Raw genomic sequence first — 25,784 nt, 5'->3', positions numbered from 1 at the left:
CATTGTGAACTATGTCTTACCACCGTGGGATAGTGCGAACGTAATTTCGATCTCTTTGTGTGTCTTGGCAGGTGAAGATATTGACAATAAAGCAGACTTTGACTTTGAAACTAAGTTGATGGCAGCAATTGTGATTATTGTGTAATTTTTCTTATTTGATTCCCAAAATATCTGATGAACAATATATATATATATATATATATATATATATATAATTTGGATACTAAACTGCAATGACTGTATTTTGAAGAACCTCATCGTTAAGACCAATATCAGAGTTTTTGACAACGAAATGTGTTCCATCCCTGAGCTTTGCGAACTTTCAGAGCCTTGATATCTGTCATCTCCACAGGAAGTTGAAAACAAACACGTCAGATGCGTCCATCTGTCTTGATGTTAGCAGAGAATAGAGGTCTGTTTCCTCATTAGCGGCTTATTAACAGCCGCTGCCCAGCGGAGAGCACTCTCCCTGGAGGACTTGATAAGGGGGCTGGGGGCTCAAGGTGGTGGAGGCTTTTGTCAGAGTGGAGGGGGGCTTTTGTCTCCAGCTCTGGCCTCCTAGACGGGGCCTCCTGTGCGGGCCTGCCCGGGGGACGCTGTGTTGCTGTGTTATGCGAGGGCCGCGCATGGTGGAGGGATGGCTGGAGGAGGAGATGGAAGGAAGGAAGGATGGAGAGTTGACTGGAGGTCATTCGTCAAAGCGCCTGTCAATTCAGCCACCTCCTGCCGGGAGGCCCGCCGAGAAGGGCGAGCACAGGTATATTCAAAAGCATCTATCGCGGTCTTTGTCCACTTGTAAACTGACTTTTCTTTTTTTTAAGTTCAATAGTTGTTCCGACTCCAGTACCTGCATGTAGATGTTAGGACTTTTTCAGATTCTTCAGATTTCTGAAATCAGATTTCTGCATACATTTGTCACTTTTGTGATGCTAACCCTCACAACTGCTCTGTATTAACTATAAAATAAAAATAGAGGAAAACAGCACCATCTGGCCATAATGCTGGACTGCGCCCTTATTATGGTTCATGTTCACGCGGACATAATTGGCACAGCGTCTGACATTTTCCTGTGACCATAAAGTGGAAAAAATGTAAGAATGTGTCGACAGCTTTAATTGTACTGGCGGACTGTGAAATCAAATAGTCCCCTGTTGCCTATTAGCAGTCCACAAAAGTCACGGGCGCGAGCTGCTATTTCTTCTCATCGGATGAACACATCTGTTCCGGACACCGACGTTGTGCCAAGCGACGAGTTTTGACCCGTGTTGGCCCTCACGTGTCTCCTGGTATTTGTTGCCGTTGTTGAAAAAAAACCCAGTTTTCGCAGCTCAGGCCATCTGTCAGGCCCGCCGATGAAGAAAGGCAATACGCGTGGACGTAACATGCTTGTGTCCGGCTCATTATGCACCGTGCAGGTATTTACAGTACCAGTTGGCTCTGGCAACAGTATTTTGCTCAGTTTGTTAAGAGTATTGCACTAACTGATGTAAGAATCCCCCACAGCCTGGCATTGTCTTGGCCTTGGCGGAGGTCTGCCCCACACTCCATGCTTTTTCTCTCCCTTGCCCCTCCCCACTTCCCGCAAGCAGCCTGCTTTGCACGCTACCCCGGCTTGAAGTGCGTGACCAATGGGCGTGATTAATAATTTTAATCATTGGCAAACGTGCCAGCTGCTCTGTGGCAATGGGCACGTCTGATTTATGGTTGTGTAAACGCAAACAGTCATTGTCCATATTCACACAAGAAAGGGAAAGTGGAAAGGGGGGGGTCCACGGTGGCTTTGGACGCCTGCCCTGCAAATATGATTTTATCTTCCAAAGTCATTGTCCCGCCTCCCTCGCGGCCATTTGTCTGCGGTGGGGTCACACGGTGCTCACCTAGTTGCGTTTTGATCTCGGCGGGCTTCAAAGCTGTCTGGGACCACGGGAGTTCGGGGGCGGGACATTGTGCATGCAGAAGGCCCCATTGTAGTGATGAGGTGCACGTCCACAAAGCTGCAGCAGAAGAAGAAGTCATCAATTAGCTGCGTGATTCGGAGCCATTAGCGAGCTGGAACGCGAGCGGTGGCCTGTCGCTAGCTAAACAGCTCAACTTTGTGCTAGCTGAGCGAGCGCAGATGTGACCGACAGTAGCAGACTCCACATTAGCTCGTTCATTAATCACCATCAAGTGTTTGGCTTTGCGCATGTCGACGCTACGGAGAGCAGAGTAGTTGTGACAGCTACTGGCCGCCAACCTGTCCACAGCCTAATCTCATTACGCTCCTCCCGGCGTCCGGGAGTGAAGCAGACGAGGTGTTCAAGCGTATCATGGATGGCTAAATCGTCTGGACGAGACCTTGGAGGTTGCCTTTGAAAGCGTGGGTGAAAATGCGTCGGCGTAAGAGTGCTTGGAATACTGCTCAACATTTAGGTACCGTTGGACTTCTGTTTGGGCCACTAGTTTTCCAACGACCAAACAGTTGGAGTTCCAAGGTTGTCCAACCGGCAAATCGGGGAGGGTTCATGGGGGGTTCTGGATTGTTATATTTTCTTGCAATACGAGGTCAAATGGGGAGTCATCTACCGGGTGCATGACACCTGTGTGCTGGTCATCCTTGGGCCTGTCCCGCTCTGTCTGCGTTGTACCTGTCAGGCTGGTGCAGATGGGCTCCGGCTCCCCTAGGTACCGCCGCTAAACAGCCGTCATTAATCACCGCATAAAGCCTCCCCAGCGGGAGATGCCCCAGGTTAGAGCACATCAAGAAATAAATTGGTTGAAAAATGGCTCTGAACGAACGCGGCATCCCTCGGGAGGGACTGCGAGGGAAAGGAGGGGGAGTCATTTGTCAGCTGCTTAAGCGACGGCGTCACTCTCGCCCGCCTTGACAAGCTCAGATGTTTGCTTTCGGATTTCAGCACATTCATCTTCTTCGTGTGTGTGTGTGTGTGTGTGTGTGTCTGTGTGTGTGTTGGGGCGGTCAGAGAGGAAAAGAAAATAAACAAATCAACAGTTCAGATATTCTACACTAATATGTCAAATAAGAATGTAACTGCTCATCCTAGTCAAACTTTGTTGCTAACCAAATCTGCAGCACTTAAACAGGTTGTCACGCCTCGCCCCCAACTGCTCCACTATGTGTCTGTCTTGATTTCTGTCTGTGTGCTCGCCCCTCCCCTCCTGTGTGCCCATGATCAGTGTGATTGTTCCCACCTGCCTCTCGTTACCTGTCGTGTATAAAAGTCCTGTCTGCCCCTCCCTCCCTGTCGGATCATTGGTTTTGGTCATTGGTTTTGGTTGCTGTCGGTCGGTGTTGTCGTCCTGTCTTGATGCCGTCATGTCCTGCTGTCTTCTTGTTCCACGTCCCGGTCAGTCAAGTTATTGTTAAGTCATGTCAGTTTGCCTTTTGAGTTGCTTCAATAAACCCTGGTCCAAGCTGCACTTGGTCGTCCTGCTCCATGCCACCACCAGACCGTGACAGAATGATCCGACCACAACAACGACCAGCGCTTGGACCCCCCTCCACCACCAGCTTCCACTGCAACGCCCGGTCCACGTCCGAGCAGGTTCCAGCGCCATGGGCTTCGCGGCATCGTTGGGACTCTGCTGCCGGAACGCCGGACCCGTGGCCACCTTCGGACTGCTGCTGGCGCCAGTGGCTTTGCGGCCGCGATCGGACTCTGGTGCCGCGACGCCGGACCCACGGCCGCCGTTGGAGTGCCTCCCGGCGTCATCGGACTCACGGCCGCCATCGGGCTCCACCCCAGCGTCGCAGGACACGCGAATGTCAGCAGGCATCCAAGCCAGCTGCGTCGGACCCGCGATCGTCCCTGGCTCCACTCCCACTGCTGCGGCGCGTGATGGGTGTTGCCGCCACGCACAGCCCCGCCTTCCGAATGCCGCCGATCACGGTACGGACTTTGTGAGTGGCCACCGATCGCGGTACAGACTTCCAAGTCGCCGCCCGAGTGCGGTTCGGTTCCCTTAGTTTTTTTTCTTCCCCCAAGTCACCGCCCGAGTGCGGATCTGTTCCCGCAGTCGCCGCCCGAGTGCGGTTCTGTCCCCGAAGTCGCCGCCGGAGTGCGGTTCTGTCCCCTAGGTCGCCGCCCGAGCGCGGTTCTGTTCCCCGAAGTCGCCGCCCGAGTGCGGTACGGTTCGGTTCCCCAAGTCGCCGCCCGAGTGCGGTTCGGTTCCCCAAGTCGCCGCCCGAGTGCGGTTCGGTTCCCCAAGTCGCCGCCCGAGTGCGGTTCGGTTCCCCAAGTCGCCGCCCGAGTGCGGTGCGGTTCGGTTCCCCAAGTCGCCGCCCGAGTGCGGTTCGGTTCCCCAAGTCGCCGCCCGAGTGCGGTTCGGTTCCCCAAGTCGCCGCCCGAGTGCGGTTCGGTTCCCCAAGTCGCCGCCCGAGTGCGGTGCGGTTCGGTTCCCCAAGTCGCCGCCCGAGTGCGGTTCGGTTCCCCAAGTCGCCGCCCGAGTGCGGTGCGGTTCGGTTCCCCAAGTCGCCGCCCGAGTGCGGTGCGGTTCGGTTCCCCAAGTCGCCGCCCGAGTGCGGTGCGGTTCGGTTCCCCAAGTCGCCGCCCGAGTGTGGTGCGGTTCGGTTCCCCAAGTCGCCGCCCGAGTTCGGTTCCCCAAGTCGCCGCCCGAGTGCGGTGCGGTTCGGTTCCCCTAGTTTTTTTTTTTTTTTTTTTTGGACGTCGGGAGACGTCCCTTGTGGGGGGGGTTCTGTCACGCCTCGCCCCCAACTGCTCCACTATGTGTCTGTCTTGATTTCTGTCTGTGTGCTCGCCCCTCCCCTCCTGTGTGCCCATGATCAGTGTGATTGTTCCCACCTGCCTCTCGTTACCTGTCGTGTATAAAAGTCCTGTCTGCCCCTCCCTCCCTGTCGGATCATTGGTTTTGGTCATTGGTTTTGGTTGCTGTCGGTCGGTGTTGTCGTCCTGTCTTGATGCCGTCATGTCCTGCTGTCTTCTTGTTCCACGTCCCGGTCAGTCAAGTTATTGTTAAGTCATGTCAGTTTGCCTTTTGAGTTGCTTCAATAAACCCTGGTCCAAGCTGCACTTGGTCGTCCTGCTCCATGCCACCACCAGACCGTGACACAGGTGAGACCAAGAAAACAGACATCAGCATCATCAAATCGCTGATTAGAATTTAGAACACTCTGCCACTCTAAAAAAGGCCTTTTCACCTACATTTCTCAGAAACATGGAATAGATTTTACTTTCACTTCAATCACCACGTGCTCCACTCATGCTGTCAATAAAGATTGCGACATAAAAACAAAGTAAGTGGATGGCAGCCAAGATGGAGGTCAAGGACAGGCGCTGGTCCGTCCGCACCTGTCCAGCTCTTGCTGCTGCTCTTCTGTCTCCTGTCCACCTGGATGATTAATGACCAAACTGGTCAGAACTGCTCTATTCACCCCGGGGCACCTGAAGGCTCCTCAAAGAGCCGTCAATATCAAACGCTAGACTGGTGAGAGCTTCACGACGTGACAAGATATTACAATTATATATTAGTTCTTATTACATATCTCTGCTTTGTCTGTTCTGTGGCTCAATGTTGGAAGAAGCAGGCCAGGCCAGCATCACCTGTTGCTATGCAACTTGCGGCAGAATTCAGAATGAACTAATCCCATCTAAACTCTCATTCAATGTGAGTCAGTACAGACCTGCCACCATTTAAAGTGCCTCTGAATAACTGCAAATAAAGTTCAGCTGTTCTTGTAGGCTTTTCCCACATTATTTTACCCTCTAGTAGAAACCGGAAAATTTTTGTGCCGCAGCTGACAGTATTTATTCTGATCCGTTGGTAGTTTTTTTTTTGTGCCAGTTATTAGAAGACAGCCTGATTAAAACATAAATGTGCAATGAATAGAGCTTAATATCACCCAAATCAGCATTCTAGTGAATGTGCGTAGCATAAATCTCTGCATCATGATGGTCTGGATCAGTGTGACACGCCAGCCAAAGGCCAGCGATGTCACCAGGTTAAGCGCCTCCATTCTTCTTCTTCTAACATGGGCAGAACGCGGGGTGTCACGGGGGCGAGATGGCAGCACAATGGAGGTGATCTCTCTGATCTTTTGTGCTGGCCGCCATTATTAATGTTCATCTCAGAGAGAAGCCGTGGCCTCTGCCTCTCTGTCATTTTAGCCCCGGCTGGACTCCTCCCGTCCCGACACGACTTCACAGGCTGTCTCAGAGAAAAAAAAAATGCCTACAAAGATAGCGTGTGACACCTCATCGTATCTCACCAAAAAACGCAAAAAGGATGGGAATAGACAGACGTAAAGTTGAAATCTTGATTGAGAAGCAAGATAGAATTTTTGAAGTCAGCTAAAAAATATTTGAAGCTCAAAATCAGCAGCTGGCGTTACAACTGTTCAAGTAAGTTGCATTTTGTCACAGTTGTTCACATTAGCAAATGCAGCATTTTTCTTCTGCTAGTTATTTACTTTTGCACTAAAAGCCTTTTTTTCCCTAAGTACTTAAACAACCAAGGTAAAAAAACACCCAACATTTATTGAACAATATAACTCAAACTATATAATATAATATAATATAATATAATATAATATAATATAATATAATATAATATAATATAATATAATATAATACAATATAATAAACACACAAAGAAAAAAACTACTTTTCTGTGTGGTGGCCGGATTCCCGCCCATCCCTGTTCGCTCTTTGTCGAGGAATACTTTGAAGGTGTGTCGCATCATTTATCAGGCCTTCTGTGAGCTGCCCGTGCCTTGCTGTGCGACGCTTTGAGGGCTCAGCCCGCCTTCACAGCGCTCTCGCGGTAATGATTAACTCTCAGGGGTTGTCTGACGCTCCTCCGAGTGTCGCTCGGAGGAGGTCGGCCACTGTCACCAAACTTGCTTTGGTTTTGATTCTATTCTTGTTGCAAAGTTGTCTTGCAGAGAGAAAACATGGCCGACGTGCTAACCGTTAGCAAGGGTTTTTAGGAAAAATTAGGCTTACATTCAACCTCTTCAGTTCTCATTTTAAAATCTTAATTATTCGATGCTGTCGTTCACTGATATTCTCTCCATTCAAACTGATTTGAGCGTTTTGAGTCAAGTGCTGATAAACAATGACTGAAGGACACAAGTAGCACATTGTGTGCGCGACGCCTAACTTCACTTTCTCCCCTTTGTTCTCGAAGCACTTAAACATCAGGCGAGATTTAAGACCTGATTTTTTTTTTTTTTTTTTTTAAGTTGATGTCCATTTTTTTGAGTTCAAGTTTATCACCGTGCGCAAAGAAAAGCGAGTGAGTGTTTTCTTTAAATGTGCTCATTGTGTTGATTTTAACACCTTTTGGACGGGGCGTCAATAAATCCAGCGGGAACAAGTGCTGTTGTGAGCCTGAAGTTCAGGGCTGGGCCAGCCCGAGCGCCGTGTCGCTCCGTCTTGTCAATTCCAGCCACGGAACATTGTGAAACTTTGTGCTGCTCATTGAGCGCGGCGGCACTTGAACCATGTTCAACCCTCCCGTGTCAGACCACCCACCGGTCCGTCGCACAAATATGATCTAGAGGCGATTTACGCCGTGGCGGCGGCAGCATAAATTAGCTCCTCTCGGAGGTGCCGCCGTCTTTTATGGAGAGAACGTCCTCATCCGCAACTTCCCAGGAAGGAAGAAGACTTTTTTTTCCCAGCTTACTTCTCACACGCAGGGGGGCAAGAGCAGAGGCTGTCAAACTTTTGGAACGCTGCCTTTTATGGTTTCACCTCAAGTCATATTTCAAGCCACCGGCACTGAAACAAATAAAAATAAATAATAGCCTCGTTCACGTAAAAATCAATCTGGTCCTGCAGTTTAATGACACGTAAAGACTTCGGGAGAAAAACAAAACATGAAAGTAAGAAGACGTGTCCGTCAGTCAGAAGACGACGACCAAGAATGTGGAACAACAGTTTGGAGGACACAAGCGTCATTAGCATAACAAAACAAAGTGCATGATCATCATCCACCCTCAGCATTATTGTGAAAAATGTAAATCTTATTACCAGGGGTCAAAAGGTCAAAGGATTCACCACTCAAGAATTGGACATGGCATCTGTCGAGTCGCTGGAAAGAATCAGTTCACATCGGTTAAAATCCATCAAGCAGAAATTGACCAGAAATTTATATTTATTTTTTTTAATCATATGTGGTCTTTTTCATCCTTCAAATTGAGCATTGATTTCTAGTAGATACCCCAACTTCAAGCGTCATCCCATTGTAGTTTTTCGAAATGTCCAACTTTCTCGAATGCGGCGTGAGCACAAGAGCGCCAGCGTAAATCAGAGCGCACCCCCCTCCCCTTTCTGCAGACGAAAGAGGCCGAGAAGTGGCTTGTCCGTCAAGCCGGTCGTCATGCTCCTCACGCAACAGTGCAGGAATGTTGTTTTATTTGTCCTGAGCTGAAGAGGAGACTTGGACTGGCTGTAATGGCGGGACAATGAGAGGCGGGCAGAGCGGCCTTTTTCAGGCCCTTTCTTGTTTCCAAAACAGGCTGGGACATTGTTGTCCTTTCTGCTAATTAAGCTGTTAGAGAGAGGGGCTGGTCTGACAGGGTCCCGCTTGGCAGGGAGGCAAAGAGTCAATGGGCCCCCAAACTCAACGGCAGACATTTATGGGCGTCCCCGGAGACATTGTTTCCCCCCGCCGAGGAGCTTTTCACGCCGTCCGCCTCTGTCTCGCTGAGCCGGACAATGAGAAGAATGCCGCTCGCAGAGCCGGGAGACGCGCACAAAGAGGCCGCCCCGTACCACGGGGATTTCACGCCGCTGGGACGAACGCGGGCGCTGCCAAGATTGCAGGGATGGGACTTGACGCTAACTCAAGCTACTCCACACCTGGGGTTGGCGCGTGGGGGGCACAACACTGTGCTTTGTGACAATAGCAAATAATAAAACGGTAAAAGTATCACATTCGTGGAGTGTCTTTTTCTTGTCCTCTTTGGGCTGCATCAATTTCAGGAGACCTCAGTTCTGCCTGCCTGACATTTTACAGCACAACGTGGTACCACATTGAAGGCGCCATCACAAATCTGCAATTTAGCAATGCTGAGCTGAAACGGAGCACATGTTGGAGGAGGTGTGTGTGTGCTGTGTCTGCTCCATGTGATGGTCATCCAAGTGTCTCAGTCTGTCTTCTTGGATCTCACTTGAAGCCAAGAAGAATTTGTTATCTTGCTGCAAAGTTTTGTCTTTTTTTTGCGCTGGCTGCAATCACCACCTGTTCACTGTCTCCTTGTTGTCATGTAAAGCGTCGACTCGACAGCAGCAGCCCAATTATACAGCAATTTACGCGTTTGTCAAACGGCCGCCGCTTACTCGGGGCAGCCATATTGGCGAGGTCAGGCGCAGCATCTGATCGGGCGGCTTTACGACACGGTGGCCCGTCCCTCGCTCAGATGAGGCGAGGAATTGCCCCCAGAAAAGAAGGAGGGAAGGCGGTAGGAAGAATAAAAGAAAGATGACAACTTTGTTGTGCCTAACGGTTTGGCTGGGCCACCGAGTCCGGCTGCTCGGCGGAGCGCGGCAGCATGTGTTTCAGGGATTGTTCTGGAAGGGGGAGTGCGGAAACAGCAGGGAGCAGAAGACAAACAGGCAATTCGTGACTCATTAAATGCGGCGACGGCGGCCAGCACCGTGGAGGGGTGCGAGGACCCCCGTTCCAATTGGGCGATAAAACTCCACCCCCCCTTCTGTACCAGCTGGAGCGGGCATCTGTCAGCCGCACGCCGCGCCGCGCCATGTTGCCGATTACAAGCAACAAGGCCGACCTGGGCGGACGGCGGACGCCATTTCTAAATGGCCCACACTTATGTAACATGCTCAGCCGGGACCGGCAGGTCCACTGAGGACCTCAACGAGAGCCCGCCTTCGATCGGGTTTAGCTGAACGGAGGCTGTGTGAATCAGTCAACTTCTGACCTGATTTTGCCGCATGTGGCAACATATCGATGCCTTGAAATATTAGCGTTACTTTGAATACATGCTGCGGGCTAGCCAAAAATTGGTGGCGGGCAGCAAATGGCCCGCAGGCCGTAGTTTGAACACCAGCGAACCAAACCCTCCGTCGCTTGGAAAAGCTGTACATCAGCACAAGAAGTTTTGTAACGAGAGAAAAGTTTGCTCTCGGCGGACTTTAACGACGAACTAGCGGCCTAATTAAAGGGGCGGGTGCAGACATAGGCATGAAATATGAATAAGCCGCCCACAGCTCAGCGCTCGGCGAGACGGCCCTTTGCCTGTGAATGTTTAATAAGAAAGGCGCTAAACACGCTAAAACTAAGACGGAATCCTGCCAACGGGGGCGCGAAACTGCCGGCGAAGGGACGCCATTAACGGGACGCTTGGATTGGGAGTTGGGCGGCGCGACAGACGAGGCGTGGCGGCTCCTCGTAATTCTGACTGGAGCAGACATTACGGCTCCCCGCGCGCGGATCTGCCGAATATGAAAACATCAGCATATGGCCACCGACAGCGCCGAGGCTAAAGAGTCAATTTCCCTCAAGCAACATTGTGACGGGGTGACATTCGCATCCGTACTGCCCCCTCGGCCCAGCTGAGAGACGGAATGAGACGGAGGTGCGGAGGAAGAGCAGATGGTGAAGATGCGTGCCGGAAAAGGAAGCCCATTGGGCGCCTCCTTTTTTCCGCGGCTGGCGGGTCACGGCTTCGACAAAGAATTTCACACGGCGAGCGAGAAGGTGAAATCTGTCCGTTGGCTGCCAAAATCTTTGCGGCTGGGCTCGGGTCCTGGGAGCGCCCTTAGAAAAGCCGCTGTTCCACGCCCGTCAATTGGAGCGTTTATGGCCTTGCTTAAAATGAGCACTTTCTGGCCGCGCTGCATGTGCGGCAGATGGCGCGCAATATGGCACACCTACGCGTGCACAGATGTGGCACAGCGCATAACACGAGCCGGGAGAGGACGGCGAAGCTCGCCAACATCTGGACCTGTGGCAACCTTCACCGTTAGCTGACTTTAAAGGCCCGCTCCCGCACTCGTTATTTGGTTGTCAGGCCCGCGCTGACGTGTTAAAGGGGACGTGTGATGGAAAATTAACTTTTTAATGAGGCACTCTCAGTTCCGAGGTTCGGGGTTTGACTCGGGCCGTCCTTCCCATGTGGATCAGGCGTGCTCTGCCAAAGTTTGGGCTGAATTTTACAGAAGCCTGACGTTGGCCCACCAGAAAAGAAAAATTCTCAGTCACGTTATAATGTGATCAATTTCATGTAGGTTTTCAATTCAAGAAATTAGATAATTCACTCCACAATGTTGTGTTCATGTTGCCTCGGTTCTTTTAAGTTCCACGTCACGTAATTCCAACAACAGACTTTCTGTCAACAAAAACTCGCCTCTTCCGTTGGCTCGTTTGATGCCAAGATCCCACATTCTTATCTGTCATTCAGAACGGCCAAGACGCCACCTGAAGGAGTCCCCCCTCCCCCGGTGAGACCTGTCAATCACCCGCTCCACGGAGTGGAGGAGCCGAGTCCCGGCCCGACATGGGCCTGTCATGGCCGGCTGCACAGGGGAACGTTCCCACCGCTCCCGTTCTGGGACAGGCTGGGCCTGCTGTGAGAAAATACGGAGATGGCAGGTCAAAAAAAAGAAGACAACCAAAACTAAGACAAAGTCAGGGTTCGCGAACATGACCATTGCAAATATTGCAGTCAGGAAGTCACGTCGAGTTTCAGTTCTCAACATACCACTGCGAGGCTTTCAAGTCGGACTCAAACTGAAATGTTTCTAATTTGCCACTGTTCTCAAAAGCAGCAGAAGGTAGATTAGAGGTGGCGGCTAATTTGCAAAAGTTTGCCACAGCAGTTAAATGGCCGTAAGGAAATGTGGAACGACGCCATTTAGCGTGATTTCAAAAAACAGATTCAACTATGATTAAGCCATTCTGCGTCTCCCTCCTGCCAAGGCTGAGATGGAAAAATGTTCTCGAATGCAGCGGCAAGTTTGTCTCGATAGTATTCAAAAAAATGTAATCACACATAGGAGCTGCAGCGCAATTAGACAATCACGGCACAATTCCACAGCGGAGCAAACATCGGCTAATTAGCCAACGTGCATTTTGCGCTCCTTCATGTTGAAAAAGAACATTGATGGGACTGCAGCACAAGGTAGAATTAAATATTAATAACTGCCTGCAACATTCTGTACATATCAGGACAAAGGGTAATGAAACATACAATTTGCCACAATCAATTAGTTGCACAGAACCTTCAATATGTAACCTGTCTTTTTTTCCTATATGTAAATGTGAGCGTAATCCCACACTAGCGTCCGCATATCCGAGCGGCAGGGGAGGGAAACTCCCCGACTCGGCGCTGCGGTCTCTTTGAATAATTAGTGATGTGTGTCAATATTGCGGGCCCATAGTAACCATATGGTGGGTGCGGGCAGACAGCCCATTGTCGGGAGCTGTGAAATATTGTGTATCCCTGCGAGGGCTGGAGCCAGCGGAGGCAGGAAGTGTTGTCGGGACTGACAGGGACATTGTGCGACTGAATGGGCCGGCCCTCGGTGGCAGGCAGCACCGCGGACCCAGACAGAAAGTCTTGACCCTGGCGAGAAAGGGTTGATTAGGCATGGTGCTCCGGCGGGGGGGCGTGGGGCTCGCCTTCATCGGCCCCCCTCCCAGCGCCACTCTCTTCCACCCTGCTCACTGGCACGCAACAAGGCCCACTTAACTCTGCCTTTTGACTGCAGGCATAAAAACACTCATATATTCATGTCAACCAGCGCAGTTAGCCCTCTTTTTTTTTTTTTACCCAAATATTTCTACAATAGTAGAGCGAAGTCAGTAGACTTGCCACCAAATGCCTCTCCAGTCAGGATGGAGCAAAGTCGATCTCCCCCCTCGCACTCACAGTCTTGATCAAAGCTAAAAGCGCTAATTAAAAGTGCTGTCTCGAGCACAGATTGGAAATGATGCTCTAACGGCCGTCACATGGTCGCCACATAATCAGACGCCGAGCCATCGGTTCAGAGGTAATGGACGCCGGCCAACATTAGCCGGCGACATTAGCAAGCTGCGCCGCGCTGCGAATTTCCAACTCGGCAAACATTTAAATGCTGCAGAACTCTTAAAATGCTAATTGGCGTATTTGCGGACACTAAAGAAAAGTTAGCCACCATATTTCCGCAAATTGTACCACTCTATTTACTCGACTGCAGATGGGAGGGGCCGCTTATGTTGTCCATTTTTGGAATAATAATAAACAATAGTACCGGTATGTTACAGTTTATGTCAAGTGAATGTGGAGTTCAAATCAAGAAAATAAAAATGGCTATTACACAGCAAAACAACAAATGTTGTTGTAATTACATGTCACAGTCTTTGTTTTACTCAAACATTGCAGAGTATAGGTTTCAAACATGGAGTCATTGGGGAGAAATCACAGCTCAGAGTCAAATTTGCGATGACATAACATAAACGTGGCAATTGCACGAAATTCTTGTTCCGATTTCGCTGGCTTTGGGTCGTCTCCCGCCCGCCGTCATCCTCAACACCCCCCCGGCCCCTGCCAATTACCTCGCCGTCAGTCTGTCACACAATAAAGGCGCGCTCAATTGATGCCCGTCCCGCCTTTATCCCCTTGATAAAGCACAACAATTAAGGCTCATGTCTCTTTGCTCAAGCCCCTTTGATGGCCCACAAAAAAGGGAAGCCAAGAGAGACGCCGGTCACGCTCACGTTGCAAGATGGCGTGGTAGAATATGAGCACACATACAGTACGGAGAGAAAAACGGCACAGAAACGTTTGAATATACACAATGACCATTTTAGTGCATGTTGTCACACCAGCTGAGAGTTTATGAAGAAAATGAATGGCTGGCTAAGAGTGCTTCTTCTCGAAATAAAATACCAAAATTAGAAAAGAAATAATAAAATAATGGGGAATATGCATTTAACACTAAATAACAATGCAACATTTATAATTTTTATTAAATGCAATGTTAATATGAGATTAAGAAAACGATCAAGAGGTCAAATTGTTCAATTAAAAATCAATACTAATATTAAATTACTATTAACCCCTAAAAGGAAGTCACTTCAAATGAAGAAATAAGTTGAAATAAATTAAATATACGCAAAGTAATGTATCATTTTGTAGACGCAATCATGAAATGTTTATTATTTAAATGCTAAACGCTGCTTCACCATGTTTCGTTTGCACTCCGGGTTAAATGTTTGCCTCCAAATGTTTGCAGTCAGTTATATGTCTTTGCTTTAACACTAATGTGACAAATACAACTCTACATTGCATGAAATGAAATACGCAAGCTCCCAACTTATCCAGTTGAAGGACTTTCTGGAAAGGTGCTGTCAGCTCTTCTGGAGCTTGAGTGATTTTTCAACTTTGACCTCAACTTGCACACAAACACGCCCCTTCGTTTTCGCCACTCATTCACAAGCTATCCACCCTAAATTGATGGACGGCGATTGCCACGGCAACGGCACTAAACGGTGGCCAAAGCAGAAACAGAGGGTTGAAGCCTGGTTAAGGGCCGCCTGTTTACAGACAATAGCGCGTCACACGAGGTGTGAAAGTGTACGGAAAACAAAAGATGGGAGTGAGTAGGAGGGAGACCATTTTGCATGTTTAGAAAGAAGCAGGAAAGTGAAAAGTGATTTCAATCTTGTGGCGGAATTAAAAAGTCTGGCTAATTACAGAGCAAAAAGAAGAAAAACAAGATTTAGAAATCTCAGCAGGTTGCCGATGACAAAACGCAACTCTCGCTTAGTGAGTTACTTGAGCAGCTGTGTGCTGCGAAACCAAGAAAAATAAACAAAACTTGGAAGCACCTGATAAACGCATATTTTCTCATACTTCTTAGATCAGTCAATTACATATTTTATTCTCATGAAGCAAAACAACTGATAATAGTAGGAGCTGCACAAAATATGAATTGAATAGTTAGTTACGAAGTTTTTCATACATTATTTGCCAATGAATCAATACTTGGGTAAAATAATGACAAGGTCACAAATGGAACTGAAAACGTAAAAAAAAACTATGATTGAAAACATCAAGACATGAGGCCTAAATGAGGACCCACAAAACATACCTAACCACCCACATACCGATCTAGGTAACCATCTAGTGGAGTATTGCTCGTTTGGTTCAACATGGTTCTTCTGGTGTGCCAGCATCGTCGCATGCAGTCCAGTTACCTGGGAGTGCACGCCTTGTCACTCGGCTATGTTGCCGCAAACAAAAAGTGCTGACAGCAAAAGTGTGGAGAGAGTGATGAGACCCCCCGCTGCCGTGATTTTTTGGCTGCCCGGGTGCCCCCGGGGGCACGGGGAATCTTGCCAGGGGCTCAGAGCCTGTATGGCTTACTAACAGAAGACAAGCGCTGCTCAGACTATTTGTATTTTTTTTAGGAGCTAAACAAATAATTGCAATTCATTGAAATACTTTATTTTAATGCTTTGAGAGCATCACTTCTGTCAGTTATTTTGATTTGAGTGCCATCAGATTCTTTAAAAGTAGCAGACGCATTATGTTTTTTTTTTTATCGTTATGAAGCAGAAGTGAGCAAATTCTTGGGCTCAAGGGTCAATTTTGATTTCTAAAAGAAATGGCCAGGTCATAGGTTAAAAAAAAAAAGGGTTAAATTCTAGTCTGTGCTGCCATCATGTGGTAGCATTGAAAAATTACTTGCCATGTACTTAGTAAATGCATTCAAGTCTTGAGCCGCTAGGAGGAGCCCACCAACCACAATTAGAATGCAAACTAAAGTGAAGCTGCGGATTTTCTGTTTTTTTTTTTTTTTGTCGAAATCGGCTAATACAAAAACACTGCTTTTGGAATTTCTTCGCAAATTCTTTACCCAACTTCCGCTGTATGAAAAGTTACAAAAGCCCCCTGCCCCCATCAAAAAACACTAAATTAATCCTCTGAATGTTATAAACGGACTGAAATAGCGTTGAAGTCTACTCGGGGAGTGGCGCAAAATGCTGCCATGTTCATCTTTTAATGTAAACCTGCGGATGGGTTTCTAAATGTCAATTATAATCCCTGGATGGGGGCAGCTATGCGGGGGATGTCCCGGTCATGGTGCGACCTGTCGCACCATGGCAGCCAAGTCTCAAAAGAGAGTCGTGTGAGCCTCGGGTTATTTCAGGACGTGTGGCTTTCAACCTCTTTATCGGTGTTTGTCCACCACTTGTCCTTGTCTTGGTCCTCTTTGCTGTGTCAATACATCATGTTGATTTGTGTCTACATATCAGGTGAAAGTGGAGTTTGAGAGGCGATGCCAAAATTGACATAAAACACACACACACATAACATTGTGGAGTGGCGACGGGAAAGAGTCATAAAGGCCCAATCAGACGTCAGAGTTGAAGTCTCAATCATGAACTGACACATTATTACGACATTGTGGATCAATCATGTCAAAGCAAAGTCTACAGTGTGGTGTGCAGAACATAAACACAAACACTACTATGAGTGATGACAGATTCACGTGACTGTGACACGTGATTGGGTCGCCGCAATGTTGTGCGCGTGTAAATGTCAGAAGACAGATGTGTCGGCGCTCGCTCCACAATATTGTTTGTGTCTTTGATTTAGACTTTTGCGGTGGCTCCACAATGTCGTGTGTCCATGAGAATGTTCTGTTAACTTGACTAAATGATGTACTCTCACTCAAGCGCCGCACAGCAGCGGAACTTTCAAACAAAAGGACCTGCTTTGACATATGACCCATTAGAGACAGATGCCCACCCCCAACTCCCATGTCAGATTCCTCCCTGTCGCGAAGGTTGGCCCTCTGCAGCCGAGAGGAACTTGTCAAAGGATTAGGAGACCTCCAAGATACGCCGCCTTCCTATTTCTGCTCCGAGCAGATTGTCTTTCCCTCGTGTCGGCAAACAGCTGGGCAAACACTCCAAGTGACTTTATCAAATGAGGTGAAGAGCAGGTTTTATGGCTTGCTTTGCTTTAGCATTTAGCCTTCCTGAATGCAGGTGAAATGCCATAAAAGCTCAATGTGTGTTCAAACAGGAGATAGGTCTTATCTTCACCGCGAGCATGGCTCTTATTTGCATGTTAATGTCGCCACCATAAAAGTTTTAACTGTACAAACAATGAGAGAAGGATCAGTTTAAAGTGGCCAACCACTGTATAAAACACACACACCCATTAGCATTAACCAAAACACTCACAAAAGCTGGAACAATTAGGTGATGCCGAGTGGCTTACCTGCTAAAGGTGCACATTTTCAAGGTGGTCCTCCTGTGTCGAAGCCCCTGCAATACACATGAATATATGTAACTATGACTGGCATTCAGGTGTTAATATCTTAAAAGAAAATGTCATCGCAACATGATATGCTCTTATCATTCCATCCATTCACTGTAGCGCAATAATCATTTTGACAATGAAGCCAAGCCCAGCTGACAGGTGACATTAGAATTTTAAGACAGGGGCGTCACACAAAAATCTCGGCTCCAATAATGAATGAAGATGACGCACCCACATAAATGTAGTAGCCACAGAGTTTCGACTTACAACTCAGAACTGTGAGGGATGTGCTAACCTCCAGGGCAAGCTGCCACAGAATTTTCAACTCTTTTCTAAGACCTGAAATGGTGCAGTCAAGAGCCGTTTTTAGGCTATCATGAGTTTTAATTGGTCGAAAGGATATTGCTTAAGTGCAGGCGATTTTTGCCTGTTTGGCCCGAGACCCCCGCTTCCTGATAAAGACAATAGACACGTGTTCACGTGAGCGCCTCGCATTAAAGCACGATAAATGTCTCAAACTTGACGTCGATCACCTTTCTCAGCCTTTATAATGAACGCTCTCGGGGGCTGGGGAGAACTTTGAGGGCGAAAACCTCCGGTGAAGAGTGGTGCGCCAACATTTAAGCATGGAAGTAAGCGTCGGACGACACGCAGTTGTGACGTCAGCGGGGCAGTTAGCTCAAACCCAAGATGGCGGAGGTGAGCGGGCTGAGGAGCAGAGCTCACTTAGAGCCCAACTGTAAAAGCACACGAGCTGAGCAAGGTAAGCGGCCTCTGCGTTTCCACGATTACTGCATGCAGGCTGGACTTGAACACAAACGAGTGGTTGGAAACGCGATCGGCGTCCAATCTGTCCCTGGCTTTTGTCCTGGCTTAGCCCGCTCGCCTGTTAGCCTCGGACGCCGCGCGGCGTCCCGCGTTTGGGTTCGTTTCGCTACAACACAATCGCAGTGCTCGTTTAAGCGGAAAGGGAGCAACCGCCACAGCGATTGATATTGCCACCTTAGAACCAAAGCTGTCCTCAAGTGAAAGCACTGTAATACGAGTCGGAGCCGGACACCCTAGCGTCTTGCGCGGGACACCTGTCCCTCTCTTCTGCCACTTTCACCTGGACCAGCCAGGCGACCGGCTTGGTCCTCGGGCACACATCGCCGGGTTCCGCGAGCGATGTACAGTGATGTATGATCTTGATGTATGTAGCGATTGATTTTTGTGATGAAAACAAACACACACACGGCAAATCCCGGTAGTTCCACTAATAACCCTGATATTTATACACGGCCTATTATTAGTACGCTTGCTGAGCATCCGTGTAACGAGGCTAATAATGTTTTGCTGCTTGCTTGGTGCTCACTGTTGTGAAGTGAACCAACCAACAATGGTTATTCTGTCCTGAGCCGAAGTGCATCGTTCTTTCTTAGGGAAATCCCACCACACACTGTACTGAAATCGTCCACTGTATTGTTTAAATGTTAGTTGGCTGACAAATCAACAATAAAATAAAAATAAAGAACTCGTACAGTCTGTAAATATCCAATTATGCATGTTGTACATGTGCACTTTAATCCAAGCTAACTGCTCTTATTGTGCACTTTGTCCTCTCCATCTCTCAACAGTTGCACATTTGCCCTGCTCACGTCCGGAGAGGCCCCAGGGCAGGTTGATGTTTTGGTTCAGAGTTACTGGTTTATTCATTCTGAAAAGGCTGGATTAGTTTGGTTTCTTATAAGGGGAGAATACTTTCACATTCATATAGTAGCTTGCTTTCTCTGGCTTTAATCATTTGAGACGCTTGTACACTTCATGACGGTTCAGCTCGTTTTCAAAGCTAAGCGACCCGAAATGGGTCATGGTCGATAAACCACGTGACGTTGCTGTTATCTCTTCTTGGGTGGACATCGGGATGTAAGCGAGAAGGTTTGCGCTAAACACCAAGCAGTTGACATGCAAAAGGTAACAAGCTATTTGCTTCAACAGGTTTTAGTGCAAAGTGGGATTAAATATGTGGAACGTTGGTATTTAGCTGTGCACACAGGCGCCTCTGTTTCACAACCATTCGTCTGAGCGTATGCGCCAGCATGAGTCCCGCTCAGGATAGGAAGGAAAAACTAGCTAAATAAAACTCTCTTGGGTTCTGTGTCAGACTGCCAGTTTTTGTTAGTCCACTTGGTTTTACAGTAGCCAAAAGCACTTTAACTGAGATCCTGTCGTAACAAATGTGACCGTGATCCGCCTTTGCTCTGTACGCAAGCCCATCAAAGGCGAAATGTTGGGATTTGGGTTGGATCACAAACAATACAGTGACATGATCACATGGGGAAATTCTTTTACAAGCAGGAAAAGGAGCTTTAGTGTTGTTGACTTGGTCGTTTTTAAAACCATTAACGTTACAAATGAGGTTGTCGGGAAGCCTTGGCAGAGTTTTTCAGTGTTGCAAGAGAAAAGCGCTTTATCCACGCAAGTTTTGCCCCCCCAAAAAGTGTCCTAAGCAGCAGCTTGGGTTTTGACCTCATCACTGTTGTCTTTCAAGTGAGCAAATAGCCATTTTTGGAAGCAAGGAGCCAGTGTGGGGATTAAGAGGCTCACGTCGGCGCTCGCCCGCTATGGTTAAAGAAAGCCATGCATGACGGACAAATTTGTCCTCATCGAGATGTGTTGACCTTTTTTAGTGTGCGCCCGCTCGGAAAAGCGGGCCGGTTAGCATCTGCTCGGCAAACGATAAGAAGGAAGGTGGCTAATTTTAGGTTGCCCTCCCGAGATGGGCGCACACAAGCCGACGTTATTGGGAAGCGGCGGAGCGAAACACGGGCTTGGGCAACTCTTCAATTATGAACAATTACAAGCGCGGAGATGGAGGCATTACGCGCGAGGACCGAAGCATTTCAATTATTTACAAAGTCGGGATGAGCGGGACTGTCAGTGACTGCGGTGAGTGGATGGGCCGGTCCAACCTAATTTGCATGAGTGCTGCATTTGAATGGAAAATCATCTGGATTGTTTGACTGCGGCACTCCTGCGGTCCCATCCGTCAGGGAGACGCTTTGGATCAGGGATGGGCAACTAGCGGCTCACTTGATACACAGATTTTCTACCTATATTTTGTGTGTTTCATTTTAGTTACGAAGGTCCTATGTGGCCCCTGAGCAGTGCTGATGATCAATCATGTGCCCCTGCATCATTTAAGTTGCTCAGGCCTGACACCGTCCTTGGATTTTATGGTTTCGTGTCCTGTGTGATTTTCAGTGCATGGCTATTTTTGAATGTGGCCTAGATCCCCGCCTAAGATTAAAATGCAGTGAAAGTGAAAGTTCCGCCTGCGTGCTGTGCGGTCCAAATCGGGGAGAGCTAACCTGACATTTCTTTTTGTGGGAGGAAGGCTCGAGCGGTGTCCAAGATGTCACCGTGGTTCGACGCAGTCAGAGGAGTGCTCCAGCCAGACCCAAGGACCTGGAGGATGACCTGCTTCTGGGAAAGATGAACTCCGACTGGACTCCTTCACCTGATGAAGGCGTTCAGGAATTACAGGTTAGGCGTGGGCGTGCGCATATCGGATGGACTCTTGTCGTCTCGACCTCACTGTTCAAGATTTCCCGATTGGCACCCGGTCTGGTCAGGAAGAGGAAGAGGAGAAGGCCCGGCCGGTGCAGATCCTGCTGGCCAACGAGGACGAGCACAGCTTTGAGCTGGACTCCGCCGCGTTGGAGAAGATCCTGCTGCAGGAGCATGTGCGGGACCTCAATGTGGTGGTGGTGTCTGTTGCTGGCGCCTTCCGCAAGGGCAAGTCCTTCCTGCTGGACTTCATGCTGCGCTACATGTACAATCAGGTGAGATGGCTGAATGTCGCTTGGGTGATGTCTGTTGACAGAATAAGAGAACGTGAGACGTTGCAATCATGGCAAGCAGCCATGTTGTCTTTCACACAGAGTATGACGAAAGATTTGGAATGTGTCCTCGAGCGCAACAAGTTTTTCCAGTCGTAGGAAGACATTTGAAAATATGAATTTCTCCAATCATTACAAGAATGTATCATTTATAGTTTTACGGTTCTCCTCGCAGCAAAAAAAGCAGTGGATAGGCGGTGACGATGACCCGCTGACCGGTTTCACGTGGAGAGGAGGCTGCGAGAGGGAGACCACCGGAATTCAAGTCTGGAATGAAGTCTTTGTGGTGGACAAGCTGGACGGCAGCAAGGTAGTCCCGTGCGAGGAAAAGAAGGATCTTTGATGAGAGGAGGCGGCGGCATGGTCACGCTGTCGCTGTTTCAGGTGGCCGTCCTCCTGGTGGACACGCAGGGAGCCTTCGACAGCCAGTCTACCATTAAGGACTGTGCCACAGTGTTTGCCCTCAGCACGATGACCAGCTCCGTGCAGGTTTGGCTTGTCCTAAAAAAAAAATAAAAAAAAAAACTATGGAAATAAAGAACCTGCAAATCACATGTTGCATGTCTTCTCAGGTGTACAATCTCTCGCAAAACATTCAGGAAGATGACCTGCAGCATCTTCAGGTTGGTGGTGTCATCTTTAGTTCTTCCCAAACTTCCCAAAATTTACTTTCATTTGTATTTTCTCCCCTTCTGCAGCTCTTCACAGAGTACGGCCGCCTGGCCTTGGAAGAAGTCTACTTGAAACCTTTTCAGGTGCTCGCTACACACGCATTCCAGAGTCTCCACCTTTGACACCACCAAGCTGTTGTTTTCCGAGCTGAATCGTGGTGTCTTGTTGAAACGTCATCTGTGTTCATTAGTCCCTCATGTTCCTCATTCGGGATTGGAGTTTCCCCTACGAGTACGACTACGGCCTGGAGGGAGGCAACGCTTTCTTGACGAGGCGCCTGCAGGTGAGACTGGCCTGCTATGCGATGCTTGAAGAAGAGCCTCCGGGGGAGTGGGCGTTCCAACGTGACTGCTGTGCGCTCCCACAGGTGAAGCAGAACCAGCACGAGGAGCTGCAGAACGTCCGCAAGCACATCCACTCGTGCTTCTCCAACATCGGCTGCTTCCTGCTGCCTCACCCGGGCCTCAAGGTGTCCACCAATCTCCACTTTGATGGCCGACTGAGAGGTACAGTCGGAACCGCACGTCACGTTGTGCGCCGGATGGACTGCATCAGCCTTTTGTGCGTTCCAGACATCGACGGGGACTTTAAGCAGCAGCTGTCGCAGCTGGTGCCGCTGCTCCTGGCACCCGAACAACTGGTGGTGAAGGAGATCGGCGGCAACAAAGTCACATGTCGAGATCTTGTGGAGTACTTCAAGGTAGAGATCGGGCAAAACAGAAGATGCGGCTTTTCGCCTTCTCTCGCTAATGTGAACTGGGACATCCTTTAGGCGTACATCAAGATCTATCAAGGTGAAGAGCTGCCTCATCCAAAGTCCATGTTGCAGGTTTGCCGTGCATTTTTTTTTTTCAACCTGTTGTGCTGCCCCATAAAGATCAGCAATCACAATGTTTGTTTTACTGTTTCCCAGGCAACGGCAGAAGCCAACAACCTGACTGCCGTAGCTGGAGCCAAAGACATGTACAGCAAGAACATGGAGCAGGTCAGAATGTTTGTCAGGCCGGAGGAATGAAAACATGACATGTTTGATTATCCCTTATCATGCTGGCATTCCCTTGCGATTAGAAAATGCTTTTGTAATTTGATTAATTGCTCTAGTCCTGGTAGTAAATGTCCGGACTAACCTAAGGTTGCTGTGGAATTTCAGGTGTGCGGCGGCGATAAGCCGTACATCGCCCCCGCCGACCTGGAGCGCTCCCACGACGAGTTCCGCGAGCACTCTGTGCGCTACTTCCGCTCGGTGAAGAAAATGGGCGGTGACGAGTTCTGCCAGCGCTACCAGAACCAGCTGGAGGCCGAGCTGGACGAGGCCTTTGGAAACTTCTGCAAGCACAACGACGGCAAAAACATCTTCTATGCGGCGCGCACGCCCGCGACGCTCTTCGTCGTCATGTTTGTCGCCTACGTGGTGTCGGGCGTAACGGCCTTTGTGGGTCTGAGTATGCTGGCGGTGCTGGCCAATCTGCTGATGGTCCTGGCGCTCTTGTCGCTCTGCGCGTGGGCGTACGTCAAGTACTCTGGCGAGTTCCGTGAGGTGGGAACCATCATCGACCTGGTGGCAGAGACGCTGTGGGAACAGGTCAGTTTGGTTGCACGCATGACTTGGGCCTTGTTTGTGGTTTTCCTTTCTATCCCATCATGCATTTGAAGGAAAATATTGTTTACATACAGCAACTCTTATTTTAGGGCCTTTCTTCCTCGTCTGGCCTTCGCGTCCTGTCTTTTTTTCCTCTTTTCCTTCCACCAGTTCCCTCCATTTTCTTCCTCTTTCATTCCGGATGATCCTTTTGGATCTTTCTTCCGGTGCTGGTGGGTAACTGCTCCTCTCCCTCCCCACTGTGCTCCTCAGGTGTTTTCCAAACTTTGCAAGCGTGTGACGAGGGGCGTGGCGTGGCCGGCAGCGTGGCCCGCCGCTCTCCTGGCATTGGGAGCGTCAACAAAGGGCCGGGCGGTGGGGCTCTCGCCCCCCAATAACAACTACCGGCAAAGGAAGAGCCACTAAGGCCGCACGTTGTCGCGTCCACACTTTTAGCCGTTTGTTCACGTTGGAGTCTGTGGCCACGCCCACAACAGGATCTCACGGTTGCTATTGCTCTTCTTCTTTCAGTGTCTTGTGGTTCGGATACCCTATCAGTTGGATTCAGTTTTTTTTTACTTTGGAGATGTTTTGATGCCGTGCATGCTCAAGGACCCCCTCCCTCTAATTTTATACTTAATTTAACTTAACTTTCCTTTGACTGCAATGTTTGTGGACACTGTCACTATCTGTCCCTCCCGACGCGTTGCTCACTGTGTGCTTTGCCCGTTGCAGGTTCTCAAGCCGCTCAGTGAACATTACATGGAAGACAACGTGCGGCAGACAGTGGTCAACTCACTCAAAGCCAGCCTGACCGAACCTGGCGGCAGTGGCGGCGGCTCGTCTTCTTCACAGCAGCAGCAGCAAAACGCCAAGTTAAAGACGCACTGATGCACTTCCCTCATCATTATCATCATCATCACCACTCTTCCTCATGTGTTTAGAACTGTGACGAGTAGATCAACACCAAAGCTTGCAGTGGCCTTTTGCCAAAAGACAATTTTTCATCACCATCCTCAACAATGGATGCAAACGTGTTGCCTTGAAAGCACAACTATTCCCAACGAGGTCTTCAGGAAACAAAATGGAGGGCAAATGAGCGCATTGAAAAGCTGCTGACTTGACGCTCCATTGGTTAAGATGCGTTTGTAACCTCGTGGCTTTGTCATCAATGGAAACTGTATGGGCCAGCCATTGTGTTTGCAGTTCGGAGCCAAACACCCATTACGTGGTTTGTAGTCCTGTCCTGCATGGTGCTCAGATGAGCATTTTCAACTCTGCTGCCTTTGGCAACGTTGCACATAGTGCCCGATCTAACTTTGGCTTTTTCATAGGATTACTTAATTTGGTCCCTGCCTGACATTTTGACACGATTAACCAATTAAAAGACACTAAGCAAGTTTTAAGGCTTTAGTTGGCTCTTCGCCAAGGCTCCCCTAAATTGTACATATTTCTTTTCAACATTTCTTGGCTTAGTCTTCTTTGTCCACTTGTTTTACTAATTCAGAGAAACTTAATTTGTTCCATGGCTGACATTTTTGACGTGGACGTGACATTGAGCAAATTTAAGGCTTTAGCTGGTTTGGCTTTCAGGCTAAAAGGCTCCTACTCTCCATGTTGTACGCCCCCCGCAACAGACTTTAATTTGCCACTTAGTTTAATTCCATGTACTTTGTCCATGACATGTTTTGCTACAAAAATTTTTTTAATTTGCTCTCTGGCTGACATTTTAGGCCAATTAACACCAAGTGAGTTAATTGCTTCCGCTTAGGCTAAAAATGCTTTTCTCAAAGTTGTATTTTTTTCATGACAACATAAGTTTAAGATAATGCTTCATCTACTTTAATAATTAGGTAAACTACTACTTCACAATTATGCTCATTAGCACGGTTGTCTGTGTTAATTATCTAGCCTCCTCGCCTTATTATATGAAACATCAAATTTAAAGCTTTAGTAGGCAGGCTAATAAACTCCCAAAGGTTCTTTTTCTTCATAGGGTCTTAATTTGACAGATTAAAATCCCATACGAGTAAGATCAAGCAAATTCAAGGCTTTGGCAGGTTAGTATACTTTACAGACTAAAATGTTTACCTCGCTACTTCTGTTTGTGCTAATCAAGTTAAAGTTAAAAGTTAAGTCTAACCTAGTTAGTTGCAACTTTCCCATCTTAGAGGAATAAACCACAGGTTATTTTTTTCTTTTTTTTTACCAACGCTGGTTTGTAAAAGTGTTAAATCAGAATACTCAATGTGAATTTTGCCCTTTAACGGTCGCACTCCTTCGATTCTCAGGAGCCAATAAGCTAGTAGTAGCTTCATTCAATCACCTCAAGCGCCAGTTTTGTTACACATTGAGCCTGCATGTTAGATATTTAAATAAAGTTTGAAAACGTTTTATAGTGAATCAA

The 25,784-nt window shown here is 48.4% G+C and overlaps 1 protein-coding gene and 1 long non-coding RNA gene across 3 annotated transcripts in view; one reads left to right on the top strand and one right to left on the bottom strand.

The window, feature by feature from the left end:
- Nucleotides 1-18,217, bottom strand: part of LOC148393496 (uncharacterized) — a 24,684-nt gene extending 6,467 nt beyond the window's left edge. Inside the window, exons 1-4 of the long non-coding RNA XR_015860597.1 lie at nt 17,779-18,217; nt 17,513-17,697; nt 17,204-17,250; nt 1,878-1,994 (exon numbers count right to left, since the gene is read on the bottom strand). This is a non-coding gene — a long non-coding RNA (uncharacterized LOC148393496). The remainder of the gene's footprint in view (nt 1-1,877; nt 1,995-17,203; nt 17,251-17,512; nt 17,698-17,778) is intronic.
- On the top strand, nt 17,812-25,784 carry LOC148393495 (atlastin-2-like). 2 transcript variants are annotated; one of them, XM_088385747.1, is made up of 14 exons: nt 17,812-18,008; nt 20,622-20,770; nt 20,860-21,069; nt 21,302-21,436; nt 21,511-21,615; nt 21,699-21,749; nt 21,825-21,881; nt 21,989-22,081; nt 22,166-22,304; nt 22,371-22,498; nt 22,571-22,627; nt 22,712-22,783; nt 22,949-23,380; nt 23,651-24,103. In XM_088385747.1, the coding sequence occupies exons 1-14, from the start codon at nt 17,936-17,938 to the stop codon at nt 23,801-23,803; spliced, it is 1,854 nt and encodes a 617-aa protein (XP_088241873.1). In that variant the 5' UTR covers nt 17,812-17,935; the 3' UTR covers nt 23,804-24,103. The 2 variants fall into 2 exon arrangements, with proteins under 2 accessions (XP_088241873.1, XP_088241872.1); XM_088385746.1 differs by lacking the exon at nt 23,651-24,103 and adding an exon at nt 24,113-25,784 and having other exon boundaries at nt 17,814-18,008.

This window comes from Syngnathus floridae, chromosome 9 (genome assembly GCF_059516105.1).
Source record: "Syngnathus floridae isolate MCC-2025c chromosome 9, RoL_Sflo_1.0, whole genome shotgun sequence".
Classification (NCBI taxonomy): Eukaryota; Metazoa; Chordata; class Actinopteri; order Syngnathiformes; family Syngnathidae; genus Syngnathus; species Syngnathus floridae.
Note: the sequence above shows the minus strand (reverse complement) of the source record. Positions and strands in the feature narration are given on the sequence as shown.

What these genes read in the sequence shown, in the direction of transcription:
- LOC148393495 (XM_088385746.1), top strand. Translation starts at nt 17,936, where the DNA reads ATGGCGGAGGTGAGCGGGCTGAGGAGCAGAGCTCACTTAGAGCCCAAC. An exon ending in AAGCACACGAGCTGAGCAAG is followed by an intron (nt 18,009 to 20,621) that starts GTAAGCGGCCTC and finishes TGTGGGAGGAAG; the next exon opens with GCTCGAGCGGTGTCCAAGAT. An exon ending in CTTTGATGGCCGACTGAGAG is followed by an intron (nt 22,305 to 22,370) that starts GTACAGTCGGAA and finishes TGTGCGTTCCAG; the next exon opens with ACATCGACGGGGACTTTAAG.